The 24,976-nt window shown below is 38.5% G+C and overlaps 1 protein-coding gene across 6 annotated transcripts in view; it reads right to left on the bottom strand.

Annotated features, from left to right (window-relative positions):
- Positions 1–14,070: 14,070 nt before the first annotated feature.
- Positions 14,071–24,976, bottom strand: part of CCNJ (cyclin J) — a 28,851-nt gene continuing 17,945 nt past the window's right edge. For 3 of the 6 annotated variants that reach the window (XM_034931201.3, XM_003825402.5, XM_055093215.2), the window contains 4 exons: positions 24,525–24,735; positions 17,964–18,263; positions 17,717–17,876; positions 14,071–17,099 (listed from right to left, as the gene is read on the bottom strand). In XM_034931201.3, the coding sequence (XP_034787092.1) occupies positions 16,688–17,099; positions 17,717–17,876; positions 17,964–18,263; positions 24,525–24,735 (1,083 nt within the window). In that variant the 3' untranslated portion in view covers positions 14,071–16,687. The remainder of the gene's footprint in view (positions 17,100–17,716; positions 17,877–17,963; positions 18,264–24,524; positions 24,736–24,976) is intronic. The other 3 variants (XM_003825403.6, XM_055093216.2, XM_055093217.2) reach the window with 2 other exon arrangements.

Raw genomic sequence — 24,976 nt, 5'->3', positions numbered from 1 at the left:
GAGGATAAGGAAATAGGCATGTTTGGCTTCTCTCCCCTTCTGATCTTCACATTGGCAGAGGGGGGCATGTCTGGTTCACTCATACATGCAGGAAGTTTATTGCAGTAAGCCTATTCTGGTAGGGAAGGCATACAGTTGTCCTGCCCTGCCTGTGTCTGGTTGGGAATACTGAATTATGTGGTAAAGTATCTGTTAGGTCACCCACTGAGATAACACATCTAAGGCATGCCCTTTGAGGTAGGTTTTATTAGTTCTAAAGCTGATACTTTGATCTTCATCTGCCTTATTCCCATTTTTATCTGTGCACTGATCTGACTTTTCTCCCTTTTTGGGGAGGAGAAGAAAAGGGTGATATTTATTAGCCCCCTGGAACCTAGAATAGAATCATGATCAAATTTCCTTGTCTCCAGGGGCACACATGTGAGGTGAGGGAGCACGATGGGGAATAAGGCTCAAGGAAGATGATATGACTCTGGCTTCCCCTTAGAAATTGTGCTTTACTCAAGCTTTGGAGCTTGAGGGTGCCTTTTGGCAGGGACTGCAAAAGTTATCTGTCTTTATCTTGTCTTATAATTAGTGGGAGAAAGTTCATAATTATGATTTTATGAGCATGAATCCATTTGTTAACAAAAGTAAACGTCCCAATTGTGTATGATATTTTTGGAAGTCTCCAAAGATCTTACTTAGTGTGGGCTAGGGAAGGTTGTACCCATCTAGTGGAATGCTTTTTCCATTCTCCACTTTATTACTCACATTGCCCTGTCTGTGCCAGAGTCATCCCGAGGCTCCCTGCAGACATCATTATGAGAAGCCATGGTAGACACAGCATACATATTGCCTACCCAGTATGTATTTATTCCATCTTTCTTGTTACTGAAACCTCAATTTCGCTTGGGATAACAATTGCCAGCCTCAGTCTATGAGTCATGATTCATATGTGTCAGTCATAACCATCTTATTTCATTTTGCAAGACCCTCATTGGCCTTCTTGCAGATGTGGATGGTTATGTGACCCAGTTCTGGTGGATGAATCATAAGAGGAAATCTGCCGGAGGCTTCTGGGAAGATTTTCTTTTCTGATAACAGTGACAGATGTTTCTTAGCTCTTCCTATCTTGAACATGGACATACTATCTTGGCTGCACCATCTTACCTCATTCTTATGACGGAACAAAATACACTATTCATGAAGTCTGCAAAGAACATTGAGACACTGGGTGCCCAGCCATGTAAGTTTAACACTGCCCCATACAGTTTTCACATAGATAAGTAGGGCTACTATTGAATATTACACAGAATAATCTTTTTTCCCAGGATCAAAATTAGGTACATGATCCCAGAACCAACTGTGTAGCTTACATTTAACCAATGGCTGACACATTGCCTGATACATAAAAGGCAATACTACAACAGAATTTGTGGAATGAGAGAAAAATGAATCATTGAAAATATGTATGGGTGAATGAAGTAACTAATGAGCCCAAATACCATTTATCATGAATTTCTAATATGATATAGTTTGGTTTCGTTCACTGCTGAGTACAAACAAAATAGTACTGTACTCAGCACTAAAAACAAACAACATGGATGAACCTTAAAAACAGTATGCCAAATGAAAGAAGTCACACCCAAAAGAGAACATCGTGTATAATTCCATTTGTTTGAAACTATAGGAAAGGCAGACTTATTCCACGTTGGTAAGTCTTCATCTCATGGGTGTTTCTCTCAGTGGTTGCCGGGGCCAGGGGCTTGGATACAGGGAGGATGGAGTGGGAGGGGCACAAAGAAACCTTTTAGGGTAATGGAAATGTTCTGTATCTTGGTTGTGGTGGTGGTTGCATAGGTGTCAAAAGTTACTGAGTATGTGCATTTTATTGTGTGTAAATTATACCTCAGTAAATTTGAATTTTCAAAAGAAAGCTCACTTCTTCAGGACCAATAGCAGGGAGAGGCACTGATGCTGAGTGTGACTCGTAATTCATGCAGCCGTGAGAGATCCTCATAGAACAGGAGGACAGAGGTGAAAAGGTTATCTGCCAGACAATTTTTTCTGAGTCTACAAGGAAGTGGCCTTAGACCAGGTCATTTTTGTAGGTTCCGTGCATCTTTGTAGGCTCCTTTGTAGGCTTCTCTCTACTTGAGCCAGAAAAGGCCCAAATTTTGTTGTATATCAAGACTTAGAAGGTTCTCTTGGAATGAGGTCTTCAATACTTGAACCTTTGGATTTTTTAAAACAGAAAAAAACAGTATCTGCACAAATACCTACTAAGGCTTTTATCTAGAACCTGCTCTAAGATATAATGAAATCAGTCTACTTTTTGATCTAAGAAGCTTTTTTTTCCTAAAAAAGATATATTTTCTCAATTGTAAAAGTAGTCCATAATTACTGTAAGAAAAGTTAGAAAACACAAATTTGCAAAGGCAAAAATAAAAATCATCCATTTTCACTACCCAGCAATAACTATGATGACCCTTTGACAGACATCCTTTCAGATTATCAAATTAAATTAGTTGTCTTTGAATCAGTTAAACATACCCATTAAGCCACCAGGAAGTGACTTGTGAATAAGGGAGGGCTTTCAGCCTCTCTGTAATCAAAGACTACTTTCACTTAGTACCTTACTAGAAGGCATATCTGTAAAATGTGAGTCTTACTAAATGTACCAGTTGCTAATATGGTAGCACATACCCTAACAATCCTTTTAATATATATTTCTCAGTACTATTTCTTGGAGAGCATGGTTTCTAGGATTCTAGATTTAACTTTTATTTTTCCATGCCTTGATAGGAGACCCACAGAGGCCATAGTCCTTAAAAGACATGAACAGTGTTTCCCTCAGGTATGTGAAGGAAGAGAAGTGTGAAATTGGAGGATATGGTCACCTTATCTCAGGCTCTGACAGGCCCCTTCCCTGGTGTCTAAAACCCATGAGGTACCTCTGCCAAAAGGAAAGACAAAGAACCTTTGCTGAGCTATTTATTGCCTTCTGTGTGTTGGGAGAGGGGGTAGTGTTGGTGGCTGAGTGTGAAAACTCCTGGGACAGTCATCTTTTTATTTCCACTAGTGCCCACCACAGTGCCTGAAATGCAGTAGTTTAGTGGTGTATTGAATGAAGGTATTAACAATTGTGTTAATAATCAAGGTCAAAGAGAACTCAGGTCATATGAGGTCATATGTTGATACCAGCTCACTTCTGATGACTCTTAACTGTGTAAAAGACCCAGACCTTAGCCATGGCTATTACCCTTCCAGGACGTGTCCCTAGCCCGGTAACCCAGTGGAGTGGAGGTCAGTACAGGAATAATCTGCAGACCATTACAAGAACATGGCTGCATTCTGTAGGCCCATGCCATCCAGTCCTGCACTTCTGTACTGGGGTGGCTTTCCATGGCAAAAGTTTGTCACCCGCTATCTTGGTTGGGAACCTTTTAGAGAAGGACATGCATGTATATGGAGCATAGTTTTTCAAGTAGGCCTCAAGACTTTCTCCATCAGAATCACCTGTAGTGTCTTTTAAAAATATAGATTCTTGATTCTTATTCAAGATTTACTGAATTGGAATCTTTTGGTCCTGAGATGCAGATGATTCTTATGTACCCCATTTGAGAACCCAGGACTAAGTAGTGTATTTCAAGCTTTTTGGACTCTGACCTAGAGTTAGAAATAAGTTTAGTAAAAACAATATTTGTACTTACTAGAGCAGTGTAATCTTACAGTTTCTATTTGTTGTTGTTTTTTTTGTTTTTGTTTTGTTTCTGTTTAATTTGCTGGCTGCGACCCAGTAATTTCTTTTTTTTTTTTTTTTTTTTGTGAGACCGAGTCTTGCTCTGTTGCCCAGGCTGGAGTGCAGTAGCGCGGTCTCGGCTCACTGCAACCTCCGCCTCCCGAGTTCACACCTTTCTTCTGCCTCAGCCTCCCGAGTAGCTGGGACTACAGCCGCCCGCCACCATGCCCGGCTAATTTTTTGTATTTTTAGTAGAGATGGGGTTTCACTGTATTAGCGAGACTGGTCTCGATCTCCTGACCTCGTGATCCACCCGCCTCAGCCTCCCAAAGTGCTGGGATTACAGGCATGAGCCACTGCGCCCAGCTCTGTGCTTATTCTCATCTACATGTTTAAATATAAGCATGTATTCATGTACTGTTAGTGTACTTAAAAACACCTTGAAAGTAAAATATGGTTCTAAAACATAAATCATCTTTTTATATATGCTAACAATAACCAGATAAAATACAGTGGAAAAACAAATTTCATTCACAGTTGTGGTAATTTTTTTTTTTTTTTGAGAAGGAGTCTTGCCCTGTCACCCAGGCTGGAGTGTAGTGGCACGATCTCAGCTCACTGCAGCCTCCACCTCCTGGGTTCAACTGATTCTCCTGCCTTGAGTAGCTGGGATTACAGGCGCCCGCCACCGCGCCCAGCTAATTTTTGTATTCTTAGTAGAGATCGGGTTTCACCATGTTGGTCAGGCTGGTCTCGAACTCCTGACGTCGTGATCCGCCCACCTCACTCTCCCAATGTGCTGGGATTACAGGCGTAAGCCACTGTGTCCAGCCGGTAATTATTTTTAAAGGGTAAGATACCCAGAAGTAAACTTAAGAAATGTGTAAGATCTATGTGAAGAAAACGTAAAGATTGTACTGAGGGTCATTCAAGAAGATTTCAATACACAGATATATCTTGTCATACTCGGGCACTCCAGCCTGGGCGACAGAGTGAGGGGAGAGACCCTGTCTCAAGAAAAAAAGAAAAAGGAAGATATATTTTGATAGGAACATGTCCCCCCAACAGTACAAGCAAGGGTAAAAAAATGTTAACTGGTAAAAATATTTGTAACAGGTAAAATAGCTAATGGGCTAATTTCTGACTATTTAGAGTGCTTTTTAAAACCAAGAACTAACAACCAAAGGAAAATTGGTAAAGGAATGAACAGCTATTTCATCAAATAAGTATAAGTAGTCAGTACACTCACGCAAAAATGGTCATCTGTACTGAGAATTTAAGAAATGCTAATAAAAACAAAAATGAGATATTTTTACCTGATATATTTACAAAGATGAAATCGTTTGATAATAATGTCTGTTGTTGAAGAAGTGTGGTAAAAATATATATTTATTAGAGCATATTTAAATCATTTCAAAGCATTAGAAAATGATTAAAATATATTCTATTCATATAATTCGTATGGCCAACCCTTCCAAAATATTCTTTGGATATATTTTAATTTCATGAAAAAATATTGTTGCTGATATATTGTGAAGTACAAAAAATATAATACAAAATTACATATTTAATATGCAGTCCATGTAGAAATAATATATGTGTGTACAGGAAAGATCCTCAAAGCAAATGATTAGTTATGCCCCCTTTTTTTTGTTTTTTTGGGAGAGGGTCTCACTTTGTAGCCCAGGCTGGAGTGCAGTGGTGCAATTTCGGCTCACTGCAACCTCTGCCCCCCAAGCTCAAGCGATCCTGCCACCTCAGCCTCCTGATCCCGAGTAGCTGGGACTATAGGCATGTGCCACCATGCCTAGCTAATTTTTTTTTGTATTTTGGTAGAGACGAAGTTTCTCCATGTTGGTCAGACTGGTCTTGAACTCCTGAGCTCAAGTGATCTACCTGTCTTGGCCTCCCAAAGTGCTGGGATTACAGGCATGAGCCACCATGCCTGGCCCGTTATGCCCTTTTGCTTTATATTTTTCGTTTTTCAAATTTTCTTTCTTTTTTTTTTTAGACGGAGTCTCGCTCCGTGCCCAGGCTGGAGTGCAGTGGCACGATATCGGCTCACTGCAACCTCCACCTCCCTGGTTCAAGCAATTTGCCTGCCTCAGCCTCCCAGGTAGCTGGGATTACAGGTGCACGCCACCACGTCCAGCTAATTTTTTTGTATTTTTATTAGACACGGAGTTTCACCATTTGGTCAGACTGGTCTCAAACTCCTGACTCAGGCAATCTGCTTGCCTCGGCCTCCCAAAGTGCTGGAATTACAGATGTGAGCCACCGCACCCGGCCCGTTTTTCAAATTTTCTATGTTGACCAGTCAGAAACAAACAGTGAAAATTAATAAATAAAAAAAAGAGACCTCATGTGATCCTGTAAGCATTGGTGTAATGGTAGCATACTCTGTACTCTGATATGTCTTGGATATCATCCATACCAATGAGTATAGAGAAATATTTTGTTCTTTTAATGCCATTATAATAGCAAAACAGAGTCCCTATGGATGACCATTTAAGTTGTTTCTCATCTTTGCTCTTATCAGTAATGGTGAAATAAATAATTTGTACCTATCCCATTTCACATGTATATAACTCTTACCTGTAGAGTACATTCCTAGAAGTGGAATTTCTGGGTCAAAAGATTTTTGCTTTTGTAACTTTGATATATATTGCCAAATTACCTTTCATAGAATTCGACCTATCAGACACTCATAAGTAATGTAGAATAATGCCTACACCTTCACCAACACTGTTACCAAACTCTAAGATGAGGCTGAATATCTTTTCTTCAGAGACATTTGTATTTCTTTTTCTGGGAACTGCCTGTTCATATCTTTCCATCTTTATATGTTAAGGAAATTATCCCTTTGTCTGGAGATTAATTGCAAATACTTGACCTATGTTGTTATTTGTCTTTTGACTTTGATTATGATGATTTTTGCCTTGTAGAAAATTTTGAAAAATTTATATAAATTTTATTGCATTGGTATTCTTTTTTTTTTTTTTTTTTTTCTGAGATGGAGTCTCACTTTGTCGTCCAGGCTGGAGTGCAGTAGTGCGATCTTGGCTCACTGTAACCTCTGCCTCCTGGGTTCAAGTGATTCTCCTGCCTCAGCCTTCTGAGTAGCTGGGATTATAGGCACATGACACCACACCCAGCTAATTTTTGTGTTTTTGGTAGAGTCAGGGTTTCGCCAGGCTGGTCTCGAACTCCTCATCTCAGGTGATCCACCCACCTTGGCCTCCCAATGTGCTGGGATTACAGGCAGCCACTAGACCCAGCCTGTATTTGTATTCTTACACATTCTGTCTTTGAGGTTATAAAATAATTCTTCCATGGTTTCTTTTTGGTCAGAATTTAAATGTTTTATTTGTTTATTTAATTTTGTTTTAAGAGATGAGGTCTCACTCTGTTGCCCAGGCTGGAGTGCAATGGTGAGATCATAGCTCACTGTAATTTCCAACTTCTGGGCTCAAGTGATCCTCCCACCTCAGCCTCCCTAGTAGTTGGGACTACAGGCATGCACCATCATGCTTGGCTAATTTTTAAATTTTTTTGTAGGGATGTGATCTCACTGTGTTGCTCAAGCTTGTCTTGAACTCCTGGATTCAAGTGATCCTCCCACCTCAGCCTCCATAGTAGCTAGAACTACAGACACGTACCACTACACCTGGCTAATTTTTGTATTTTTTACAGAAACGAGAGTCTCGCTATATCACCCAGGCTGGTCTCAAACTCCTGGCCTCAAACAATCCTCCCACCTCAGCCTCCTAAAATGCTGGGATTACAAGCATAAGCCACTGTGCCCAGCCTAAAACTTAAATTTTTTGAGGTGTGGAATCCAAATTTGTTTTTCTAGGTGGCTACCCAGTTGACCTAACTCAATTTATTGAATAATATTTATTTTCCTCTACTAATTTAAGATACCACCTTTATTATATAATAAATTCTAAATATGTTTATTTTGGGAATTTCTGTTCTGTTTCACAGAATTGTGTGTCAACTCATTTGCCAGTACCATTGTGTTTTATTTTTTATAGATTTGTAATATATTTTAATATGTCATGGGGCTTTTCTATATTCATTATTCTTTATTTAGGTAATTTTAAAAAATTACCTTGTTAGAGTGTGTTAAGTTTATAGATTAAGGACAATTGACATCTTTATAAAGTTTACACTTTCTATGAAAGTATATGGTATGCCTTGTGCAACTTTCTTTTGTGTCATAAGTATTTTAGAGTTTTCTTTATGTAGATCTTGTGCATGTCTTGTATTTATTGCCATTTTGTCTTATTTTGGTGGCCATTATAATTGAGTATATCTTGCATTAAATCTAATTGGTTGTTGTTTGTATATATGAGAGCTATTTTAATTGTGTAGCCAGCCAATTTACTAAATTTCCTTATCACGTGTGATAGTTTTTCAGTTGATTACCTTGCATTTCCAGGTATACATTGATTCTGCAAATAGTTGTAATTTTACCTCCTCCTTCCCAATGTTTAAACTGTATTTTATTTTCTCTTGTTTAGTTGTATTGCATGTATAGGTAGGTATTAGTTTTTTTCTTTTTCCCTTTTATAATTCATTTTTACTGCTTTTGTCTTATTTCTTTCCTCCTGCTTTTGTTTGGTTTCTTGTTCTTAGACTTTTTCAGTTGGATGTTAATTTTATTCTGAGCATTGCTTTAGTTTTATCCCAGAGCTCATGATATGTAGAATTTTTGTTACAAGTGATTTTCTAGATACTTTGAAATTTCAGTTTCGATTTCTTATTTGACCTAAAGATTATTTGAGTTCTTTGGTCCTATTACATATTTCTTTTTAGTCACATTTTCATCAGAATATGTCTTCTGTAGTAATTCTACTTTTTGGAATTGTTGCAGTTTTTTGGTGGATTAATACATAGTCAAGTTTTGTAAAACCTCACATTAGAGTTTGATATTATCCAAGAAAACTTACAGAAATATAGTCAGTTATTAGTATACTGTTGTGTAAAGTGAAATCCAGTAATGGATTGACCTCATCTAACAAAGGCAAAAGTGGAAGTGTTTTTGCAGTTTGGAAACCATGAATTTTATTTTCTCTGGATAAGCTGCAGATTAGCTGGTAGCTAGCAAAGAGGCCAGTAAGGATATTCTGATCTCAGGCACCTAGATGGGTCAACAAAGAAAGCAATTTCAGTTATCTAAGGACTCTTTAAAAGACAGAATTTTGTCGTTGGCATGCGTGACAGGCTATCTCTGTACATCTGGCGGTGTACTTTGTTTTCTCTGCCGTCTTTGTTATTCCAGGTCTGCACCATTTCCTTCTCAGAATATCTAATATGTGTCCATTAGATGAAACATAATGGTGTGTTAGGGTTTTGTATATCCTTGCTTTTTTTTTTTTTTTTAATGTTACTGATCTGTCATGGACTTAGAGAAATAAATTAGTTTCTTACCTACCATCTTTTTTTTTTTTTTGAGACGGAGTCTTGCTCTGTCACCCAGGCTGGAGTGCAGTGGCGCCATCTCGGCTCACTGCAAGCTCCGCCTCCTGGAGCTTTCTCCTGCTTCAGCCTCTGGAGTAGCTGGGACTACAGGTGCCCGCCACCACACCCGGCTAATTTTTTGTATTTTTGGTAGAGACGGAGTTTCACCGTGTTAGCCAGGATGGTCTCGATCTCCTGACCTCGTGATTCGCCCGCCTCAGCCTCCCAAAGTGCTGGGATTACAGGTGTGAGCCACCGCACCCTGCCCCATGTTTTTCTTTTATTTCTCCGTAAAACCTTTATAGTTTTTGCATAATATTGCTACAGTTATTTGATCCAGAAGTATTAATAACTTCATCCTTATCATGAACTGTAACCTTTAGCATTATAAAGTGCCCTTTTTAAAATCTGGTTTAATACATTTTGGCCAAAATTCAGCCTTGTCTGTTATTAAGATCTTGATCCTTGCTTTTTGTTTGAGTTCTTCTGGTATCTCTACTTTTTCGTTGATCTTCAACCTTTCTTAATCATTTTATTTTAGACCTGTCTCTCATACAACATAGATTAGGGTTTCACTCTGTGGTTCAGTCTGAAGTTCTTTTTCTCTTAATAGTTGAGTTTGTTTTCATTTATTGATTTGATATGTTTGGACTTAGTTCTGTCAGATTATTTTGTTATACTTTTGCTATTTATACCTTTAAAGTATATTTTACTATATGGAAAGTTTGCTTTGTTTTATTCCTTCTTTTAATAATTAGAAAGCTTTGTGTTTTTGTTCCTGTAGTTAACTTTGTAATACCGATTGTATAATCAGTATTTCTGTTTTCTATTTAGCCAGTATCTCAGTATCTGTAATTCACTTTTATAAGTAATAACAGAATTAGTATATTTCCTTTCCTTTATTCTATCCCTCAATTCTATCAATTTTGTTTTCTTTCTTAGGGTTTACCTTTGTACCATTAAATATCCATGTACCATTCTTACTCAATTTGTCATTATTGCAGAAAGCTTTCTGCCTCCCATCTTCTCTTACTAACCTACCCTGATACTGTCAGATCATTCTTCCTAAAACCACCATTTTCTAAAATCATTATTCTTTCTAAAACCAATCTTCCTAAAATCATCATTCTTCCTAAAATCACCAGTATCATATCACAAATCCTCAGCGATATCTCTGACCCCACAAAGTCTGTATTCTCTTCTGGCTTTCAAAACTCCATAACTCAACCTCATTCTACTCACTCAACTTTATTTCCTCTACAACTTCTCAATGAGTCTGCCCTCACTGTCCAACAATTGAGCTGAGAATATAAGAAGGGAAGGGCTTCAGCCAGGCTAGTGCAGTCTGCTTTGTGCCAACACTGGGGTGATGACTGCCCTAGTCTAGCTGAAGCTTTTCCCTTCTTTCTACACCCAGCTCAAGTCCCAGGTCCATAAAACCTTTAGAAACTCTTCAGAAACTCTTTAGAGCTTCAGAAGCTCTTGAGAATTGGAAGATGTTTACACCCAAGTTCAAGGATTACTTCCATCCCATTTCTGGTCTATGTCAGGGGCCTCTGTTAACTAGGAACTCAGGAACTCTCAAAGCAGCACTACTCTGTTTGTAACATTCTGGCTTATTATTCATTGAAATGTGAGAAACTTTGGACCACTGACTTAATTCTGCCCTTTGCAGTAATAGGACTTCTCACATCTGGGAAGACAAACATTTTACCTTTCCTTAGGCTTCCCCAGGTGAAAACACCACCAGTTCCTTCAGTTGTTACTCATATAACATGATTCCTGGACCCATCACTAGCTTGTGGCAAAACTTGGGTTTATCGCCATTTCACTTAAAATTCAGTTCACAAGATTTTTGTAGATACGATCTAACCAGTGCTGAATCTGATGGGACTGTGCCTTCCTATGATCAGAGTACTCTACTTTTTAAATCAACCCAAGGCAGCATTTGTTTATTAGTCACTGCCTACTTTTACACTGCGTTTTTGTTGTTGTTTTGTTTTGGTTGTTGTTGTTTTGAGACAGGGTCTCACTTTGTCACCCAGGCTGGAGTATAGTGGCACAAACATGGCTCACTGCAGCCTCGACCTCCTGGGCTCAAGCAGTCCTCCTGCTTCAGCCCCACAAGTAGCTGAGACTACAGGCACACACCACCACGCCCAGCTAGTTTTTTAATTTTTTGTAGAGATGGGGTTTTGTCATGTTGGCCAGGCTGGTCTTGAACTCCTGAGCTCAAGTGATCCACCCACCTTGGCCTCCAGAAGTGCTGGCATTACTGGTGTGAGCCACCGTGCTGGCCAATTTTTTGTTACCTACATCCCAAGAGCCTATGATGTGCTATCATACATCAGATCCCTATCACACACAGGGGCGTAAGATGAGTACGACAAAATCCCTGCTCTCAAGAAACATATGTTCATTCTATGAAATACCTAACCACGGATTTTCAGAACTGTCGAGGTCATCACAGACAAAGTCTGAGTAACTGTCACAACCCAGAGTTGCCTAAGACCTGAGTGCTAAAGGTAATGTGATATCCTGCATAGGAATCTGGGAGAGAAAAAGGATATTAGGGAAAAACTAAGGAAATTTGAATAAAGCATGGATTTCTGTTAGTAATAGTACATCAGTACTGGTGCATTGTGACAAATGTACCATCTCAATATATTAATAAGAAGAGAGACTGGCTGTGGGATATATGGGGACTCTCTGTACTATCTTAGTAATAATTCTGTACATCTAAGCTGTTCTAAAATTAAAAATCTTAAGAAAAAAAAAAAGGACAGCCTGGGTAACATGGCAAACCCCCACCTCTACAAAAAATTGTAAAAATTAGCCAGGCATGTGGTGGTGTGTGCCTACGATCCTAGCTACTCAGGAGGCTGAAGTGGGAGAATTTTTTGAGCCCAGGAGGTCAAGGCTGCAGTGCGCCATAATGGCAACACTGCGCTCCAGCCTGGCAGAGGGAAGATATGTTTGACATAGTTTAGATATTTGTCCCCACCCAAATCCATGTTGAAATGTAATCCCCAATGTTGGAGGTGGGGCCTAGTGGGAGGTGTTTATGTCATGCGGGCGGATCCCTCATGGCTTGGTGCTGTCCTTGTGATAGTGAGTTCACTTCATGTGAGATCTGGTTAAAGTATGTGGCACCTTCGCCTACCCCCACTTGCTCCCACCATGTGAGATTCCTGCTCCTGCTTACCCTTCTGCCATAGTTTCTTGAGGCCTCCCAGAAGCCAAGCAGATGCCAGCTCCATGCTTCCTGTACAGCCTACAGAAGCATGAGCCAGTTAAACCTCTCTTCTTTCTAAATTACCCAGTCCTGAGTATTTCTTTATAGCAATGCGAGAACGGCCTAATACAAGGTTCTAGTAGGGAGAAACTAGCAAGTAAATGGATACAAGACAGTCACTCTTACATTTTTAATTACAGGTCCCTTTGAGTAGACAAAACTTTAAGAATAGGGGAAATCATTTACATATAAATTGCATACCATGTCAAGGCTTCATGGACTTAAGAACTAATAAATTCAGGGTGGTGATGCTTACCTGGGAGGCAGAGGGTGTTATGGGAGGAAAGAGAGTGGTAGTCAGGCAAGGATAGGATAGCAGGTGTCTTTCCCATATGATCCCTGAGCCTGGTCTTTATGCTGTCAACTGACTGTACTTGCTACTTTAAAATCTAAGGGATTGAAAAATGAATGTTGAGTGATTCCTAAACTAACACGATATTAAACCGAGTTCCAGACTACACCAGCCTAATTTTATTTAGTGGCAGACTCTAGCTCTGTTGCCCAGGCTGGAGTGCAGTGGTGTGATCTCAGCTTATTGCAGTCTCCACCTCCTGAGTTCAAGTGATTCCTGTGCCTCAGTCTCGCAAGTAGCTGGGACTACAGGTACGTGCCACTACACCCAGCTAGTTTTTGTACTTTTAGTAGAGACAGGGTTTCACCATGTTGCCCAGGCTGGCTTCAAACTCCTGGCCTCAAGTGATCCGCTGGCCTCAGCCACCCAAAATGCTGGGATTACAGGCATGAGCCACCGTGCGGGCCTCTACTAGCCTAATCGCTGCAAGTGTGCTAGTCTTCAAGTGTGCTAGTCGTATTTATCAAACTAGATGTAAGCTGCTTGAGGCTAGGGAGGCTTTTACCACGTGCCTGAGAGGCAGTTGTTGGTTATAAACTTGCCACATGGGGCTCAGATCACCTCAAGGCAAAGCTACCTGGCCTGGTTTGGAATGCTTGTTCTTTTTCTTAAAGTCAGCCCTAAAGAACATGGTATATTAACTCTTGAGGGCTGCTAAAACCCTGGCACTGTGCCAGAACAAGTGACGATACGATAGTTTTGAGACTAATTTCAAAAATGTTTTTTAAAAAGGCAGTGTAAATTCCTAACCCGCTTGTACAAACCTGTTAAATTTTACTTTTCAAAACAAATTCCATCTGCTAAGGTTTGAGTTGAATTAAGTAGCAAATGATATTTATACTCAGGTAAACAGACCATTCTCACTCACTGTAGACCCTATATTCCTTCTCATAGCTTTAACCATTTTCTGTGTCCCTACTTTTGACATCAAACTTCAGATTTTCTGATGCTTGCATGATTGTTGAATAAATTAGAATCTGTAGTTGCTAACATACTAACAACTGATTTTAAGCTCAAAAAGGCAACAGTGGTGTCCAATATACTTTTGTGGGCTTTAATGCTCAGTATGGAATACGTAATGAACGGATGTTTTATGCCACTAATGGCTATATTCTACATCTTGATGGCTTTTAGTAAATATAATCATGATTCCAAGTCTGAATTACATGATGAGATGGTTCACTAGGGCTGCAAATATACAAGTTTGTATTTAAAACAAAAATACCAAAGCCATTTTACTGAAAACTAGTTTTATTTTAAAATTAAGTGCATAGCACTCATCTAATTCCATTGGTGTAGACTTTAGCACCATACTTGCTATTTGCAATTAATGTCGTAACACAGATACATTTTGGTTTGCAGTCTGTACTTGAGTAGTGTTTATTTAGTGGACTTTGGTAAAGCCCTTCATACATATTAATCTCTTCACAGTACACATTTAATGATGGTCCAGTATTCTCAAAAAAAAAGCCTAAAGACTAATCAATAAATTAAACAAAACAAAACCCACACAATGTTCCCCCACCCCCCAAAGCTAGCAGTTGTGAGTTGTATTTATATTGAAACCTAATGTTTTAAAAATAGTTCTGGTTCTCCAACCACCCCATCCCACCCCGGGTATGCAGCAATAGTAATCAATTATTTTATTCTACCCTCCCAAAAGATTATTAATCCAGTGTTCTTTAGCTTTTTAAAATATAAATTGGGAAAGTGTTATTAATAAGCTTTTTTAAAAGGCATATTCTTCTATAACAAGAATGGCATATAAACCAATCAATAAAAGTATTTGACAAGACATTAAGTTACCACAGGCACTGGCTGTTGTTTCAAGTTGGGATCTCTATCCCAATATCTTACATTCATAGCATTATTGAGGTAGTTAAAATACTGAAAATTGGACTCCAGGTTGCGGGGTTCTGAATGTGAATGTGAAAGATATATTCTCTTTTGAGCCTACTTTCCCCCAAATAATTCAAGTTTTCTTGAGGTAAGAACTACCAAAATCCAATTAGCAGCCTTCTTTAAAAAGGAAAAGTGATGATACTTTCAGAAAACAATTTTCATGCTTAAAAACTGCCATCAGTGAGTGTTCTTACCTGAGTGGTTTTTCATTTTATCTACCAGACTAATAAATCCACATCATGCCCTATGTACTCTAAATATAAAAGTTATTTTCTTTTTAAGGAAAGGATATTTCTCTAAGCATTCATACTGACAGAAGCTACCCGCCCACATTCATCCCCGGGAGCCATCTGGATCAGTCCATCACTGTATTGAGCCCCTTCCCTTCCTGACAAGGCCATTGGCTTGATTACTGAGACTCCTGCTGCATACCCACAACATCTTTATAGTAAGTTTGTCTTCAATGCATATTGTGGCAGTCACATATCTGCCATGCAGTTTTCCCTTCAAGTGCTATCTTAAAAAAAACAAAAAGACACACCTTACTAATTTTTAAACCAGAAAGCTTCCCTTCACCAAATCTTTCTTCTCCCACAGAAAGGAGCACAATGTATACAGTTTATCAGTTATTACAATGACTTTTTAACTTTTTAAGGTTATTCCTCCAAAATGCTTTACCCCCAAACTGCCCTTGCTGTAATGACAATTATTGCTGTTTGCAGTTAATACCGGTACAGTGAAATGTCCCAGGGCAGTTGTAGGGTCAATCCAATGAAAGTAGCTACTGAAATTTAGTCATCAGTTACCTTTGCCTGCTTAGACTGACTAGAGCTGGATTCAAAGGTTGCTTAAAAAACCTGTCTTCCACATAACAAAGTGCTGCTCTAGCACAACCTGAGAACTACCCTGGCCACAGTCCCTTCCAAAATAAACCTACAGGACTTTATTCTAGCACTGACCTCTTACAGTTATGCCATCCCTTGAAATAACTTTTTAAGAATGTCGATTCTGAGTATAAATCACGGATTGCACTGAGATATGCAAAACCTACATATGTATTATGAATCACAGGAACTACCACTTCATTCTGAGCTATAATATTATGTTCTCATTTGAAAACACACCCTAGCAAGCGTATTTTAACCTATGTTATAAAGGTAGTTCACACTATAACATTCCCAAGGCATGTTGCATTACAGTTAAGTGTTTCCAAGTAGTACAAATTCCCTGAGTTAAATGTATTTTAATTCTAAAAATTTGAGGTTGATCACTTAGGGAAAAAAAGAAAAATTATGACCATGATTTAAAAAATAAGATCTTCTCCACCCTTAATTTTAGTATATAAACCCAGATACCTACGCTATTTGTGAGACGAAGTTATATAGAATCATCTAAAAAAATTTTTTTTACTGCACAGATTGGTGTAGCATAACAATTCATGAGTTTAAACTTAGTCAAAAATTCATGTGTAGAACAAAAATAAAAAACTGCAGAATAAAAAAAACCTTTTCAAAAATTAATACTGTAACTTTCCTTCATAAAAGACTGTTTGGCAAGTCCATAGATGAGATAAACATTTAGTCTTTGACTTAGAAGCCAACATTAGGCCCAGATGCTACCACAGGTCAAATCTCAAAATGGCAAATTGAAGTCTGTCCAAATTTTCTGTTGTACTGAATATTTTTGAAATATTTGGACCATCAGCCAGGACTTGAACATTTTTGTCATACAGGGATTTGTTTTAACAGAATTTGACATACTGTTAATTTGCTTAGTCCTCCCAGGATTCATGGTGCATTAAAAGGGATATTCAGTCTTCCTGATGCTGGTACCTGAAGAGTTCTGATGTCATTTAGATCCCTTTCCTTTTGAACAGAAGTTTACAAAACGCTTACCCATAGCTTCATGTCACAAAGCAGTCTGGGTCGGTTATCAGCTTCACACATAATCACCTTTCAAAACATGGAGTAATACAAGGGTAATGTTCATTTATCTGATAACTCCGGTTATAAGAAACACTCAGACAGGGCTTAACTTCTACTGGTATTGCCAGTGACATCCCAACACCAGTCTGCATGTGCCCAAGGCCCTGAACATTAGTTTGGAAGCCAGCAGGACATGTCTGTAGTGTGTAAGATGAGGTGTGTGTGGTCGATACAATCTGCTGACAGCTTGGTTGTTCTGACGTAGGATGGCGATACTGCAGTGAGGTCTGATGTGTCTGATGGAGATACTGAGGTTGCTGAAAGTGAACTGGCCGTGATGGCTGGGAGGCTGTCTGGAATACACTTAGTTGCGCTGGCTGAGGTCCTGCTTGCCCTCTCTGTTTGTTTGCTTCTTTCACATCATTATCATGAGCGCTGAAACGTGGAGAGAAAGGAAACTATTAAAAATATTACTTGAGAAGAATCTGCAAGAAAATCATGCCCCATCCCCAACTCCTCAACAGCTTCTTCCACCACCACTACCCAGGTAGCAGTCACTGCACCATAATTCCAACAACAGTGAGACCTTGCTTGTGTCCTTCTAAAGCCATTTCCCTTGATGTGAACCTTCCTGGTAGCTTTGAGGATTATTTCCAGTTTGGGAGATGTGGCCATAATAAGCACGTAAGTGTGGCTGCCAATTTGGTAACATCCTGGTGGCCCCCAAAATTCAATGATGTTAGGAATGGGGCAAGGCTGGCCTGGACTGATCTCAGGGTTATAGACTTACAGACACACACAAGCAGCTCCTTTCCTTATCATGTGCCCAGAATTATTCTAACAATGACACCTTCTAACTGGTTAATGGCCAAAAGGGACTCTCCTTCCCTAGAGTTCTGCTCATACATGGGCTTGCTCATGGCAGCAAGTAACTGCTGCCAAAAGCAAATAACCTAGGAACTCTGTGCCTTTCAGAAGCTGTTTTCAGGGCACCTCATACATGAAGAAAACTGTTAATGAGAAAGTACAAACACAAGAATAAAAAGGCTTACATCAACAGTCGTTCAATACACTGCACTAAGAAATCCCAAGAGTAGGCAGTAAGACGATGTAGTCTTGTAGGCCACGTTGGAGAAAGACGAAGTATAATCCTCGAAGAAGCCACACATGCAGCAGCTACTAAAGAAGGTGCATAATTTAGAAAGGCATAATCTGTGGAGACACCAAAAATGAACTTAAGGAACAGAATACACGAGTCACAAGTGCACAAGTCACTTACTGGTATTCACAACAACCCACCTTGCAAAGATACTTCCAGGAAGTAATCTGCATATTTGGCCATGTAGAGTTTAGTCTTTTCCAAGCAAATCATTGGCCAGCCGTCATGAAGATCTGTTTCGTGTACTGCTTCAGAGAGATAATACTCAATGAAATGGGCGGCTGTTGGAAGGCAGAGGTTCCACTGAAAGGTTTCTAATAATAATAGTTCCATATGTAGCAAATTTTGTTTTGTTAATACTAGATTCATATTAGTCATACAACCCAGGCTGTTGAGCTGCTCCAGCTTAGGCACACTGTCTTCTTTTTCTTCAAATTTACCTTATAAGAAAAGGGGATGGGAGGGGAGAGAAAATGTTAGGCAAATGATCATTACTAGTCTAGTCAGTAAAATGGGATTTGCTGTCTTATTGCCAGGATTTAGATCCAAAGACGTACTTACCTTACACAGATACAATTGTGCCAGAACCCTGTGTTTTCTTTCCCAGTGCCACCATCCCCAACCTTTCCCCAATCCCCTAAAAAAAAAATGCTTGAAATACATAAACATTTTGATCTGTGTTCTAGTATAGAATGGAAATAGTCATATGCCAGTGAAAAAAATAACTCAATCTCATCAGCTGAATATTTTCAGGAAATTTTTTTTGCAGGTGGGTGGTAGCTGGTAAAATAAATTATTTGATTTTAGAGTAGAAGATAGTTTTTTTTTTTTTTTGAGACGGAGTCTCGCTCTGTCGCCCAGGCTGGAGTGCAGTGGCGTGATCTCGGCTCACTGCAAGCTCCACCTCCCGGGTTCACGCCATTCTCCTGCCTCAGCCTCCCGAGTAGCTGGGACTACAGGCGACCGCCACCACGCCTGGCTAATTTTTTGTATTTTTAGTAGAGACGGGGTTTCACCATGTTAGCCAGGATGGTCTTGATCTCTTGACCTTGTGATCTGCCTGCCTCGGCCTCCCAAAGTGCTGGGATTACAGGCGTGAGCCACTGCGCCCCGCCAAGAGGAGAAGATAGTTTTAACAATTGAATGTCATAGCTTTATCTGAAATAAAAAATAGTTAAGCTCCAATTGTTTCATCTTGGCATCAACATAATCTCAATTCCAGAGAGAGACTGGAGGGAAAAACTGGGTGAACATTTAACACAAGCACTATCATTCCACAAAAAGCCCCATCCCCCACTTCTTCTGAATTCAAAACAAAAATCTAGTCTGTTAAAGAAAAAAGGGGCATGGGGGAGATAGTTTATATCTGCTTTTAAATTCCCTTACTGAAAGCAGAATAGGAGTAAAGACAATATGATGGCTGAACATTATTCAAAGGGATTAATTTCTTTTCTGGAAATACCCATCTATAAGGTTGCAGCTATGCACAGCTGAAGAATAAGATTCTCTTTCCAGCCCCAGAATGTTTCTATAGATTATGTACCATCTTACACTTTACTTTCCAAACATGCATTTTACTGTCTCTATATATAAAGGCTTCATTTTAGAAAGTATTTCTAGAACTAATGGCTGGAGAACATTTACAAACTATTAAGTACTACTATGAGTTTCCAGATGCAGCAACAGAACCAGAGTTGTCATCAGGCCTCTTTGGGTCTTTGTTCCATGGTGGTCCACAGAAGAAAGGAAATTATAACTAAAGCTCCTATTACTGTGTTCTATTTTAGATTTAAGGTTTAAAACCATCATATTATGCCTATGCCAGGAGATTCTAAGCTCATGTGTTGTGAAGAATCTAAGCCCAAGGAAGCAGGAGTGATGGCAGAGAGGTGAACTTCCTTAGATCTAAACCACTCTAAATATTGCTGCAGGTAGAAGTTGATCCCAAACTTAAGTAATTCAGACTTGAATCTAGATAGCCCTTCCTAATTAAAATCACATAAAGATCAATTTAACAAGTTTTGCCAATAGCAAATACTTAAAGTTGAAAGCACTAAAGTGGTCTGTATGACATAGTTATCCAGCTTATTGCCTGAAAAAAGAAGAGGAAACCAGTGTTCCTAGTATGAAGTGAAATTCTTCAGAAGGAGAATGACCTAGGAATTTAGTTCAGTGTCTCTGGATGAATCATTACAGCTTTCAAGCACCCTGCCATTTGTGAAGCAACAGCAATACTGGCAGAATACTTCAAAGGAATACTGTAGAAATTAATGAGTTTATTTATATTATGCTTAAAGTTCCTTTGAAGAAATTAATACATCATAATTCAAGGAGCAAGAATGTTTCATATTATCTCCTTGAAATCTTCAACATTGGGAAAAAAAATTGCATATGACCAATTTCACTGCTCAAAAACCAAGGTAGTGAGGTTGGCCAATCCATTTAAGGTCAGATAAGTTAAATCAAACCAAAAATGGAAGCCAAAAGGAAAATTTATGTTTGAATTCCCAAATTTGCACTTCTAGACCAGAACTGACAGATTTCTGTATTATTAAGCATCTATGGGATGTTTATATTTATAAAATATTTGGCTACTACAAGTGTGAAAGACTTTCCATATTGATCTTGCAAAGTTAAGAATAATCTGATTCTGAATAAATAACCATACTTGGGGTTTTAATTCAGGGTTCAAATTTTTTGGAACTTTTCCATTATGTATAGTAATAAATATTCAGATACATGGATATTAAAAGATTTCAAAAAGTGTGATAACGTCAATTGAGTACCTGCATTCCTATCTATAGTTTTTGTTGTGCTCACTGCTATGCATATGTTCATTTTAAGTTTACTTATCCACATTATCACACACAGTTCACAAAGATCAGTTTCTTCAATTGAAAGGAAATAACAGAAGTCATGTGATTATATTGATAAAGGCCCCAAATAGGAAATAAGGGCACAGGAAATTCATATCTGCTTCCCAGAAAATAAAGGATTAGAGGCCACAGAAACAAAAACACTGGGTTGTCTTTCCTTTGTAGGATATGTTCATATCAGCCATGGAAACCAACACATTTTCAAAGCCAGCAGTGAACAGTAGGTATGTGGTAGAGAAGATTTATATACTGAATAGGGCACGGATCAGATGTCACCGAGTGCTCTACCAACCCACATTCTATTTTTTTATTACCAAGTAGGGGGAAAAAAGTCATCCCTAACATACACTAAGAATTATCACAAATTTATAAAATGAATCTAATATAAAAATGGGCAAAGAAAAGAAAAAGGTAATTCATAAAAAAAATTCTGAGCTCATTAAAAATTGAGATGTAAATTAAACCAACTGTGAGATATAAATTTTCACAGATCAGTAAAAAGCTTTGCTAACCCAGTGTTGGTTGGCAAGGGGAAACAAGCACTTGTTACAAATTGTTACTACTAAAAGCCTCTGTCTCACTTTTCACTTTGTCTTGACTCCAAGATCATTTCTTAGTTATGTAAGATCTTGAGCAAATTATGAGAAATCTTATCTCCAAGATTACTTCCACATGCTCCATAAATGTAATGTTGGTCACAGAAGCCAAGGGAAGCCAGGGCATACATGTGAAAGAGTTGGAATAGGAGAACTTCCCTGGACAAATTAGGGTCCAGTTTGAAATAGGTCAAAACCTTTAGGGTAAAGGAGGCAGGCTAAAGGTAACAGAGCAACTTATGGAGGAATTAATAATTACCATGCTAATCTTTTAATGTTTCAATTTCCTACATGCTTTTAAACATATTACCCCCACTGGATCCCAGAACAACTTTGTAAGGTATCTTTATTTCCATCTTATAAAGAAATAACCTGAGATTCAGGGGTTGTTGAAATTCATATTGCTGATGAGATTCCAACCCAGGGAATCCATCACTATGGTCATTGCTCCAAAACACTACACATAGTTCTCCAATCAGAGCTACACATAGCTCTCCAATCAGAGATAATCTGTAGGCCCTTTCTTCTTCTAATAGTGTAGACATAAGCATTTGCTTCTAGAACTTACAAGGTATGCTCCACCTTTGGCCAAACCACCTACAGCTTCCCATTACAATGAACTCCACAAATTTAAAACAGGAATCAGACACTGAAAATAGTTTATCAGTTTATAAGAATCCTAAGCTCTTCTGCTGTAAAGTTACAGACTAGGGTTGGGGGGCAAGGGTAGAGAGACTGCTGCCTACTAAGGGCTAACCTCTTCAATTCCTGACCCTGGTGTAGAGCTGATAGCTCAAACTCTTTTGAACAACTTGCTACTTGGGAGGAGCAGAAATCCTGAAGAATACCTCACATACTTTCCTACTCTCCAGTGCAAAAGGAAGAATGTAAAAGCAATTCTTCCCTCAAGGAAAGGGAAATCAGGAGGCATCAGCAGAAAAAGGAGGGAGGTATCCAGTTCTTTCAGTAATAGGTGATAATTCATATTTGAACCCCAGCAAATACAGATCCTAATGCCTAATTACTGGAAAGAGTCACAAATAACTACATCTTACCACTGATATTAATCCAAATAGTTCAATAAAATAAATTGTTCATGACCTTAAACTAACAGAAATACACAATTTAAAAATAAGAACAATTGAAAACTCCATTCCAACCAACCTAAGATGGTACACAAAGATGACCTTCCCACTTGGCCCACGCTACACTTTAAAAATCACAGGCATAGAGCAGGTGCTAGTGTTAAAATGACAGTGATGGCCACACAGTTACTTTCCATTAATGATACCAAGTTTTTAAAATAATCTAACTTGCATGTCTGATTTCCAGTGACACTCTACTGTAAACTGATTCTATAATAAACATTCTGTACAATAACAAAAATCCATTTTATTTGTGGACTCACACATCTAAACTGTCAAGTGTGAGCTTTTCCAATCTTATACAAACTATTAAACCCCAAAGGGCTTCACAGCCAGTGATTAAACACATACAGTATTACACACATGATTACTTATGAGCATGAAACTTTAATTAGAGGCTAAATTAAAGGTTAATTATAAATGTACAAGCATTACCTCTCTGGCTCCTGGGTAGGGGGATGAGGGATGAGTGAAGTGTCTGAATTTTAGAGAACAGTAGATTAAGGGGAAATGTAGATATTCAGGAAGTAAATGGTATTCTAAGAATTTTGCTCAACGTACATGGGGATGAGACTGGAAAGGTGGCTGGGTCCAGATGAAAGATTCTAAACACTACATTAAGCAGTTTCCACCTTAACATATAGGCAGTGGGAAGTCATGCTGCAGCTGTGTTTTATTTACATTCAGCCTGGTTCTACAATGGATCTGAAATAACTTACAAAGGGACATTCCGGGGACAAAATAAGTAGTTGAGGTCATCAGATCAAAGGAAGAATAAAGGTCAGAAAATAAAATCTGAGAAGAGATTAGTACCAGAAATGATACTACATAGGACTACATTTGGTTTTAGATTTATAAGCAGCCAAGCACAGAAGTGCTAAAGAACTCTGGTGGCATGGATATAGGGGGAATGTTCCTTATTTCATCCCAGCCATATTTGACCCCAAAACCTCAAGGGAGAGTTAGAGGTGAAGGTTATCAGTATATCTACATACTACTTTAAGATTCTATTATAATGACATGGATAATACAGAAACTACATTACTGATTTAACTTCAATATCAAATACAATCTTTATCCCTCAAGTGAGAGTTAAAAGTGAAGGTTATCAATACATCTACATACTATAAATTTCATTGTAATAACATGAATATAGAAACTATATTACTGATTCAACTTCCATATCAAATACAATCTTCCACATTATTAAAAGAAAAAAACCACAATTTCAATTCCTTTACGTGCCCTATCTTCAGTGAGAGTACCAACAAGCAATGAAATGAGGTATAGGAAGATGTAAAGAGAAAGAGGGGCCAAAAGATCCACCAGTATATTCTGTACTAAGTAACAAATATGGTTGTATCAGATTGTATCTTGGAGCCTACTACACAGTTGGTCTAATGCATAAGCAAAAGTTTTCACATTTATAGTAGTTGCACATTAACTTTTAGTTCATTAAGCCAACTCATTATTTAGTCAGTAGAAAGTATTCTAATATAAGAATATGGTACTTTTAAGACAGTTTCTCAACTTTAGCTCCATTGATGTTTTGGGACAGAGAATTTTGTTATGGGAAACTGTCCTGTACACTACCGGATGTTTAGCAGCATCCCAGGCCTCTATGTACTAGATGCTAAAAAAGCATCTCCCACTTTATCACCAGATGTGACAACCAGAACGTCTGTACACGTTGCCAAGTGTTCCCTGTGGGACAAAACTGCTCCTGGTTTAGAACCACTGCTTTAAGACAATGGTTCTCAATTGGAAAGGTAAATCAAAATCACCTTTGGAACTTTTTCAAAAAGTTAAAAAATACCCAGTACCCATTATGTAGATTTTGTCTTAGTAGATCTGGAGTGGCCGAGAATATACGGCTTAGGCACATGTTTTTAACAGGCTCCAAAGCCATTTTTCAATGTCTGGTTAAGAATTATTACACTGAGAAGCACTTTTAACATAAGCTTCTTGATACTAGTGAACTGGAATGAATGGGACTTGATGATATTTCACTGAGTTCTACATAAATTTATTTTATTATATAAACATCAGAAATTTCCAGTCATGTAAATCAGATTCATACTTACTTGCTAGAAGCAGGCAGGAAAGCGCAACTAAATGCAGCTGCTGGATAGAGATGTCATAGCGGTCCATAAACAGGTCCAGTAAATAGACAGCAAGATGGCGGGCAGAAGGGCAGAGTGTGAAGCGATTGCTCACAATGGCAATCAAGTCAGCAAAATACCGTCTGAGACTTAACTGAGGGGACTGGCCTTTATAGGAGGGCAACTTCAGCTCCTAAGTCAAAAGGAACAACATTTAGTCTGACCTATCTGTAGGCGTATCCCCACAAGGCAATGACTTAACATTGTTTTCCCAATATATTAGTATTACAAGTGCCTAAAACATATTTTTCTTGACTGGAATACAAAAATGAAAAAGTTAAGTGGAGGGATAATGAATGACATTTAAAACCAAATTTTTCTCCTTACTCTTAACCACTTCTGATGTGAACAATTATAGATGTTCTTGTTTCTTG

Source organism: Pan paniscus, chromosome 8 (assembly GCF_029289425.2).
Source record: "Pan paniscus chromosome 8, NHGRI_mPanPan1-v2.0_pri, whole genome shotgun sequence".
Classification (NCBI taxonomy): domain Eukaryota; kingdom Metazoa; phylum Chordata; class Mammalia; order Primates; family Hominidae; genus Pan; species Pan paniscus.
The sequence above is the reverse complement of the archived record's forward strand: the minus strand, read 5'-3'. Positions and strand labels throughout refer to the sequence as shown.